Source organism: Vollenhovia emeryi, unplaced genomic scaffold (assembly GCF_000949405.1).
Source record: "Vollenhovia emeryi isolate VEMERY1.0 unplaced genomic scaffold, V.emery_V1.0 DF939202.1, whole genome shotgun sequence".
NCBI classification, from domain to species: Eukaryota; Metazoa; Arthropoda; class Insecta; order Hymenoptera; family Formicidae; genus Vollenhovia; species Vollenhovia emeryi.
In genome coordinates this window covers 897,615-906,070 of record NW_011967164.1, presented here as the reverse complement: position 1 = coordinate 906,070, position 8,456 = coordinate 897,615, and the positions used below count along the sequence as shown (strand labels likewise).

At 35.8% G+C, this 8,456-nt stretch overlaps 2 protein-coding genes across 6 annotated transcripts; one reads left to right on the top strand and one right to left on the bottom strand.

The window, feature by feature from the left end:
• The first annotated feature begins 646 nt into the window (after positions 1 to 646).
• LOC105561733 lies at positions 647 to 2,668 on the top strand. Of its 5 annotated transcripts, none has more exons than XM_012011977.1 (4): positions 647 to 1,118; positions 1,254 to 1,313; positions 1,483 to 1,957; positions 2,047 to 2,668. In XM_012011977.1, exons 2-4 carry the CDS (start codon positions 1,280 to 1,282, stop codon positions 2,564 to 2,566), a joined length of 1,029 nt encoding a protein of 342 aa, XP_011867367.1. In that variant the 5' UTR covers positions 647 to 1,118; positions 1,254 to 1,279; the 3' UTR covers positions 2,567 to 2,668. The 5 variants fall into 5 exon arrangements, with proteins under 5 accessions (XP_011867367.1, XP_011867365.1, XP_011867364.1 ...); XM_012011975.1 differs by having other exon boundaries at positions 1,190 to 1,313; XM_012011974.1 differs by having other exon boundaries at positions 647 to 1,129.
• LOC105561734 (phosducin-like protein) lies at positions 2,564 to 4,541 on the bottom strand. Its single transcript, XM_012011978.1, has 3 exons — positions 4,081 to 4,541; positions 3,296 to 3,704; positions 2,564 to 3,031 (listed from the first exon to the last, which is right to left on the bottom strand). Exons 1-3 carry the CDS (start codon positions 4,288 to 4,290, stop codon positions 2,799 to 2,801), a joined length of 852 nt encoding a protein of 283 aa, XP_011867368.1. The 5' UTR covers positions 4,291 to 4,541; the 3' UTR covers positions 2,564 to 2,798.
• Positions 4,542 to 8,456: the final 3,915 nt, after the last annotated feature.

Below are 8,456 nucleotides of genomic sequence, written 5' to 3'. Positions count from 1 at the left end.
TCACTCACTGATACGATTCGCGACAGCAGAGTTGTACATCGTTCACTATATATGTTGTACTGTAAAAATACAAATACGTATATGATTATTATAGAATAATTATGTAAAATCAAAATTATTGTAGTTTTACTTTATATTTTATATTTTTTAAATAGATATTTATTAACACAATTATATAGAATACTGAAAAAGTCCTTCTTTTAAATATAAACTCAAAAAATTGTACACGTATGGTTTTGTCTCTAACACACGACTGATGTGTTTTTCGCCAATGATAAATTACAAACTAATATTATTTGACCTGAACCGGTAGAAATTTCATTTCTTATATCTTAAGTTCGCTGCAGACGACGCAGACTATTTTTCCTGCTGGTTTGCTTGCGATTTAGTAAAGTACTAGAAATCCTGAGTGCCAAGTGGTGCGATGATAGTAATTTATTAGATTGCAAGCAAGGGCTTTATATTATTCAATATTAACTTTTTCTCCTGAAAGGCGGCCATTGATAAGTGCACAGTCCATTTATTTTAGGTCCAGGGGCTCGATTCTTGAATTTATTCGAAGGAGAAACGTTATGCGAAAATTCTGCTCTTACAGAAAAGTTGCAAGCTGATTGGCTATTCGCATGGCTTTAACCAATCGACTTTCAACTTTTCTGTCAGAGCAGAATATTACGTATACGTTTCTTCTTCGAATGATTTCGAGAATCGTTCCCGCCATGTTCCCGCCTACGTTTCTCTGTCTACGCCGTGACTGGTGGCCCTTATTTCACAGTGGTTTGCACTTCTGCCTGAGCAGCTGACCAATAGTCTATGGATCAGCTGACATGTTTGTTTTGAATTTTGAATACGCAGACTGTTGCTACACAGGGAGTCTGGAAAAGTCGCTCGAGTAAATGTTACGAAGTATCAGTCTTCTATTTTCTTTCGGTAAAGATAGGAAGAAAGGAGAAATGCTTCCAAGTGTTTGCAGCTTAACCTCAGCCTTGGAGCGTTGAGACCGGCCGGGAAGGGAGGAACTTGCTTGCCGCAACCGGTTTTCGTTCTCCCAAGTCCATTCTGTATTTCCTTTCATTTGAATGTGTTCCTGACCGTATTGTTCTTAAAAAGAAGTGCCATAAGTAAGAAAAAGGTTATTACACAGATTGCATTGTGCCGATTAGTAAGACATAAAAATATTACTCTCTTCAAGGCAACGGATGTCTATAATAAAGAGGATTAATTGTTGTCAACGATCGTATCCGTTCCTGTTACAGGGTTAAGTTCATCAATAGCAACAAGTATGAGTTGTTTTAGCGATTTGCATCAAATATCGGGTAAGTGATATAGTTTTGCTTCTAAACAGTTGCGTCGAAACATGCATGATTGAAGAAAATATCTAGTTAATAAACTATGTCTGTTTCAAGTCTTATGCATTCACGTGAGGATGCACAAAGCTCCGACTGTACAGTATATTTGTATTATCGTGTTTTCGTTTCCTATTAGATATTTCCGGTATCTCGACGATCTCCCAATTCAGTGGCAGACTATTTAGCGTAATGGAGTCGTCGCAAAGCTTGTTAGACAGTTATTCCAGCGCTGTAAGAAACCACGATAGGGTTGCGATCGCTCGGGAAACAGGCGCGATCGAGAAAGCGCTAAACTCCTTGGTATTGTGCGAGGAGAACATAAGTGAACACGTTAAAATCAATATTGTCTATCAGTGTACGAAGAAGGTATCGTTGAACAAGGGAAACATCTTGTCCAAGAGCACGGCGAGTAAATTGCAAAACTTGCTTCTAATTCACGAGCTGGATAAGTACATGCATCTTTCTTCGACGACGAAGCACATGCAAAATAAACTGGTGCTCCTAGGAATTATGGATCTACCGTCCGCCGACTTGAATCCCGATGAGAAACTAGAGGTGAAATGTTGCGTCGAGACAATGCTGCGAGAAATGTTGCACGATACGGTGTTAAAGTGAGTATCTCATCGTGTGGAAAAAAAACAGACTGTATCAATGTAATTTACATTAATTTAGTTATTTATCGATGCCTGCGTGTTGTAAGGTACGAAGCCTTAGGGGGAAATGCCAAGGAAGCCGCGAAGAACAGCGAGTGTAAAATGCCCAAGAAATTTTTGGAACACCACGACGTGCCGGCGGTTCGATGGAGAAATAAGATCGAGGATTTGAGTCGGCAGTGCGAAAGTGATTTGCTGAAATACATAAGGCTGATGGACAAGTGGAATAAGCTGAAGTACGAGAACGTGAGCCAGGCGTACTTGGAAAGGACGGGACACTTGTTGCTGCAGGCGCAGGTCGCCGAGTTGCAGGCCAAGTTAACGAAGCTCTCTTGCACAATCAGAATGTTCAAAGAGACCTCGACCACCGTTGATGCTTTCAAGATGCTAAATCGGTTAGTCGACGAGAAGTTGAAAGTAGTCACGGATGAGATCTGCCAGAAGGAAGATTTAAAGAAGCAGTACGACAATCTGAAAAACGCGGAGTATGATCAGGTGTTGCTAATCTACTCGCAGCTTTGCAACGCGATAAAGAAGAAGAGACACATGTTGGACATGTTGAAATAATTCTGCGAAATAAATGGAGGATTTATATATCATAACAATGAAAATAACACAAATACATGTACGTGTATATACATATATCTGATTTAAAGAGTGATATTTGTTCAAATTTGTTTCATAAATTAATTACACGATAATCTCTTGATAAGCATTTCATGGCGAAGGTTTAATAAGTGGTTTCGATTTAATGAAGAGCATATTAATGGAATATCTTAAAAGGAATGATGATGCTTTTCTATTCGCTATCGGATGCTCCATTTTCATTCTTTAAAACGATAAGCGGTATGCAGTTTTTGTCAGCGAGAATCCCGTGCTCGATGAGAAACGCCTCCACGTCCGATGAGTAAAAGTCTAGTCCTAGGTGATCCGTAACGTGGACAAAGTTTCCTATCACTTGTCCGTTTTTGTACACCAGCAATGTCGGTACGCCATACTTTTTAAATTGTTTGCTGAGACCCGCAATCGAGCCTAAAAGAAAAGAATATAATAAAGAAGTATGCTGCCATGAAAAGAACATCTGCTACCACATATTTGAGCTACATAAACAATATTAAACCTTTCTCTGAGATTCTGTTCAATGATTAATTAAATACAAGATCTCATTGTTTACTTGCAGTGTGAAAATAAGATATAATTAAAAGTATTTAAGTTCCTTCTGCTTCGCGTGACGTCGATAGTAGACAGAAGTCATTTCTCGAAGGCTCTTTGTGTACAATCTTGAAGTGAACAAACCTAGAATTCTACAAAACTTTACGGAAGGATATTCTTCCGCGAGAGTAATCAGGCATCCGTTCATAGCTTCACAGCCGGCTACGTTGTCCTCGTAGATGTGAACGACGACAATCACCGACTTGTCTTCCCCGTCAACGGCTTGCAGAAACTGATCTGTGTTCTCCAAATCGACAACTTTCCCAAAATAAAGCTTCTTTGTTTCAGCGAGCATTTCTTTCATCCTCTGCCTCTGGTACTCGAGAAGGAATTCGTCGGCTAACAAGTCTGCCAACTCCGGATCTGTCTCCTTCTCCTTCTCCTCGTCCAAAGCACTGCGGCACGTCAAACTGAGCTTCTTGATCAACTTCAGCCTTTCCTTCTCTTGCGACTCTCGCTTTTCCGCTTCTAGCTGCTTGTATCGTTGCCAATCCTGCCAAGAGTAATTTGATTTCAATTAATGTCAACTTATTTGTGCAACATTTGATAAAACTTGGAGGAAAGCCCTCGAAGTTTGTGAAATAGGTTTTCAACGGCAACATTCAATCGCAAATCTTTTCGCAACGATTGCACGATTTAACAATCGTCTCTCCACTAAACAGATTTCACTCCCAGGACAGTCAATTCATGGTGGAACCAACAGACGAGTCCTATTAATTCAGCAGAAACTCTGCTGTCATATTGGGCGTCTATCTCATAATAGGAAACTTTTCTCTTAGTATACATATAGACGTGCGTATGCGTGTGCTCAATTTGGTCTCTAGATCGTGACATAATAAACACAAGGTACAGATGTATAATTATTATACCTTTATGACACCTTTAGGTCCTGTGTTGCTGGAAGTCCCAACCCATTCTGAGTACGAAGGCACGGAATACTGCGAGGCGTCGTCAGTATATTTCACGTCGTCGCATTCTTTGTCAGAATCAGCAGAATCATTTCCTTCGTCCTCGCTGGAACTGCTGCTGCAGTAGTAGTGCAATTTCTCCCCCAAAATCTTATCCTCCAATGTTGACATGTTCTCGGAACTCAGACCTCGGACGCAAAGCAATGGATTAGGCGCGTCCTTTGCTTCGATCCGAGAAGGTGATAGTAAAGGAGAGACACTGTCTCCGTTTTTGCGTTATAACTTCACAATGCTGCGTATTTTGGTGCATCAAACGCGAGCGTGAATGTTAAAATTGTCACGATCGGATAGGAAACAAGTTGGAACGCGCTACAAAACAGCGGTGGGGTCCGTGGGGTTAGGAAATCTGACTTACCGATGGCATTACGCTCTACACTCGGCGCAGATTCACCAAGCATGCGCGGTACGCACAGGCGCGCGAAATTAGAAAATGTGTGGCCGGTGTTTCATAGTCAGATCTTATATTCAAATTCCAAACCGTACAGAACATTTTATTGTTTACAGATGATCTTAAGACGATGATCTAAAGATGATCTAAAGATGATCTAAGACGATCTTAAATACAAGATCTGACTATGAAGGAAAGACTGCCTCGAATCGGGAAGAGGATCCTAAAGTCATCTATTTTACCGAAACATTCGAATATAGTTTTTACACTTGTAAATCTTTTTCTTGGCCAACCTGCTGCTAATCTGCTGACATTTTGCTGACTGGGTATAAAGTAATATTTTTAATTTCGCGGTATTTTTTGTCTAATTTTGAGTCGCAATGGTGCTTACGTTTCCTCACGTGTTTATAGCCCCAATTACAATTAAAAAAATCTATTTAGATTATAAGATCTCTTAAGATCGCGCGATTTTTTTCATGTTGCGGATGAAATCTTGTGATCGCTCGAGATTCGGTATAAGGGGTATAAGGTCTCCCTCGTAGATGTACATGACAGCGTGATCTTGCCAATATAGAAATATCTTAAAAATGCTTTATATACGCCATACGAATACTTAGAATAACGTATGATTCTGTCAAGAAAAATACGTTGAAACATAAACGAATCAGATATGAAAAATTTTTAGACAGATACACATAATTCTTCGCAGAAACATACCTCTTATGACTTTCGCGCATGTTAGGCTGGAACATTGCTCTGAAATATAAAGAACGAATCTTCAGGATAGCCTTGTGAACGTAAATAGATTTCTTTCTGATTTTTATCGTAATATCACTAGTCGACTACAAACACAAGAAATAAAAATTGTTAAAGACATGTCTTATGTACAGCACCAAATGTCTTTTTCTCTACTACACAATATATGTATGTATATATTACAGTTCTTCAAACATGCCACGAAAATAGTGTTAGCTCCTAGGTACGATCTTTTTAAAGTCCGCAATTTGTTCAAAATTTTTTTCTTTATACATTAATATGAATATACACAACGTATTATTGCATATATTATACATATATATTATATTACTATGTTGCTGTAATATTACATTGTAATATTTCTGAGGGCGGACATTTGACCGTTGCTGCAAGATTGGAGCAGCGTTGCAGCAATCCCTATCGGAAAAAATTTCTATCAATAACTACAAAAAATTGACTTCACATAGAAATTTGTAGAAATTTTTATATCTTCGTTGAAACATAAAGTTTTGGTTAAAATATCTACGGATTAATATAACAAATTACAATGTTCTCAAGCCAAGGAATTATTACAAGTAGTACTTCATGAAAATGTACAATTTTTTAAACTTAGGACAAAACTTTGCTAGTTTTAAAAATTTGTACAGATTGAATTATAATTCTTAGATGTAAAATTTAATGTATAATAATATTGTGAAATAAGAGGAATATTTAAATATATCGTTAAAAATTATGAAATATTACGCGTACATTATGAAATTTATGAAATATCAATAGTTGGTAAATTAATATCAGAAACTGGTATATTTATATCGACAGGTGATACTATTTGTAATTTTGATTTTATCCATTGAATATTCGTGAGCTCACTAGCTCACTTGATAACAACAAAAATTTGTCCTATTTCATGGCTTACGATAAACAGAAATTTCCCATGGAAAATTTGTAATTGATAGTTAATTGAAAGATAAGTGATTTTAATTTGTCGGAGTTAACTATAAGGGCATTGTATTAATAACTTTTAAATCTTTGTTAAGCTAAATACAGAAAATGCACGATCATCATTTATCTATCTTTACTATACTTTTCCTGTGCAATCGTGACCTAAATAAACATATTACTGCGAATTGGTTTCCTAGCGACATTCGAGAAACATCGAGCTCTTTCATATACGTTTGTAAGAAACCAGTGTGTCTTATGCCCATTTCTATCAATGCATATTATTTACTTTCGGTTTAATCTTGTTTTATCGTTCACTAATTTTTAGAATTGGGTAAAGACAAGTTAAATTGAGATTATAGTTGATTTATGTATATGGTAGAAAATTTTATTACTATAGATGCGTTTCATGTATTTTCTGTAGCTTTCTTTTTTACACTAAAAAAAATGAAATTCTTTCTGTACTCATTGTGCTGAGGAGATGCAAAAGACTTCTCGTGCAATTAAATCCAATTTTACTTTTAATAAGTGATTCGTGCGATAAGTGAAATGTTTAAGCAGAATAATTTTATTTTTAACGTAAATAAAAAGTGCACAATGTTTGCATTCATTCAGATTCGAGCGCACTTGTGTTACAAGCTAAATAAGTCCTTTCATAATCGCGCGTACCTGATATCTATCATCGAGATTATTTTTAAATGTCAACTCACATTTTCATATCATTGCACTTAATAATATTTCCCGTAACTCGATAATCAAATTATATAATTATCCAAGCTGAGATATATTGCATTCGATCTGTTGATTAAGTCAACATTACAGGTGTTATCACACGTTGTAAGATAATAAAATACGTGAAATTACTTTTATTTAAAGATATCACAACTTTAGGAGATCAGTATTAACTTTTGAAGTGTTACATCCGGTAAAAATTTTTTACATAAAAAGTGTATAAAAATATAATTAGAGAAAGTCCCCTATTATGAGATAGGATCCTAATATGGGGTAGCGGGGGTTCTGTTAAATTAATAGGCATCATCAGTTGATTCCATTAGGAATTTACTGCCCTTGGAGCGAAATCTGTTTAGTGGAAAGTTCAGTGTTTTATTATGTAATCGTTGCAAAAAAAGATTTGTGATTGAATTTGGGTGTTGAAAACCTGCTATCTCATATGAGAATATCATAATAAAGGACTTTCCTCTGTATATAACATAACAATTATATATACATATAAAATATGTTTAAATGTAATATGTTTTTTTTCTCCAGTCTTACATAATCTTCGATTATAAATAATGGGAAGAAAAATGGAGAAGTAGAAAAATAACTTTTGTTGTTTCTAAGAGAAATAAAATTGTGATTTGATTATTGTATATTATATTCTACATGTGCAATATCTTAGCTCAAGAAAAATACAATTTAAGTCAGAAGTATGGGTTTTTGCAGTATATCAACTTGAAAACGTATGTACTTGTATCATAGCGTATGCGTCATAGTGTAATCATAAAAATGCTATCAGAGAGCATATATGGGGGCGGGGATTAGAAATGAGTGAATTTCACTTGTCGGGCGAAATGGTGAAGCACAAATTATCAATGCTCATGATTTATAAAGAATTACAATTTCAGCATTTATTATTTAGATGCACAAAATCGTTAATATGCATCTGGGCAAATTAAAAGTTTCAAAATCGACCTCCTGTAAAATTGCTACTTTTTATCTGTGTCACTTTTCTCGTGCATAGGCGACGTAAACATATTTTGTGTAAAATTATTACATTTACGTATAATGGGCAACTTTTTCTCATTTCCTTTTAACTTTTTATTAAAAAAAACTACAAGGTAAAAATAATTCTTTTAGTAATTTTTTAATTGTTCTTCTCCTTATTTTTCTCTGTACATACAAATAGACTTAACGTAAGGGAAACCGAATATACAGGGTGTCCTGAAATTCGCGAATCAAAATACCATAACAAGAATGTCGTCGAAAAAATAAATTAAAAAGTTATTTGCCATTTTTCGTTCCGAGCAGTAGTTTTTTAGATAAAAAGGTTCAAAACAGGCCAATCATACATTACGGTTGAACGGAAACTAAAAAAAAACTACTGCTCGGAACGAAAAATGGCAAATAACTTTTTAATTAATTTTTTTCGACGACATTTTTGCTATAGTATTTTGATTCGCGAATTTCAGGA

What these genes read in the sequence shown, in the direction of transcription:
- LOC105561733 (XM_012011977.1), top strand. Translation starts at nt 1,280, where the DNA reads ATGAGTTGTTTTAGCGATTTGCATCAAATATCGG. An exon ending in CGATTTGCATCAAATATCGG is followed by an intron (nt 1,314 to 1,482) that starts GTAAGTGATATA and finishes GTTTCCTATTAG; the next exon opens with ATATTTCCGGTATCTCGACG. An exon ending in TTGCACGATACGGTGTTAAA is followed by an intron (nt 1,958 to 2,046) that starts GTGAGTATCTCA and finishes GCGTGTTGTAAG; the next exon opens with GTACGAAGCCTTAGGGGGAA.
- LOC105561734 (XM_012011978.1), bottom strand. Translation starts at nt 4,290, where the DNA reads ATGTCAACATTGGAGGATAAGATTTTGGGGGAGAAATTGCACTACTAC. An exon ending in GACCTAAAGGTGTCATAAAG is followed by an intron (nt 3,705 to 4,080) that starts GTATAATAATTA and finishes TACTCTTGGCAG; the next exon opens with GATTGGCAACGATACAAGCA. An exon ending in AAAGTTTTGTAGAATTCTAG is followed by an intron (nt 3,032 to 3,295) that starts GTTTGTTCACTT and finishes CTTTTCTTTTAG; the next exon opens with GCTCGATTGCGGGTCTCAGC.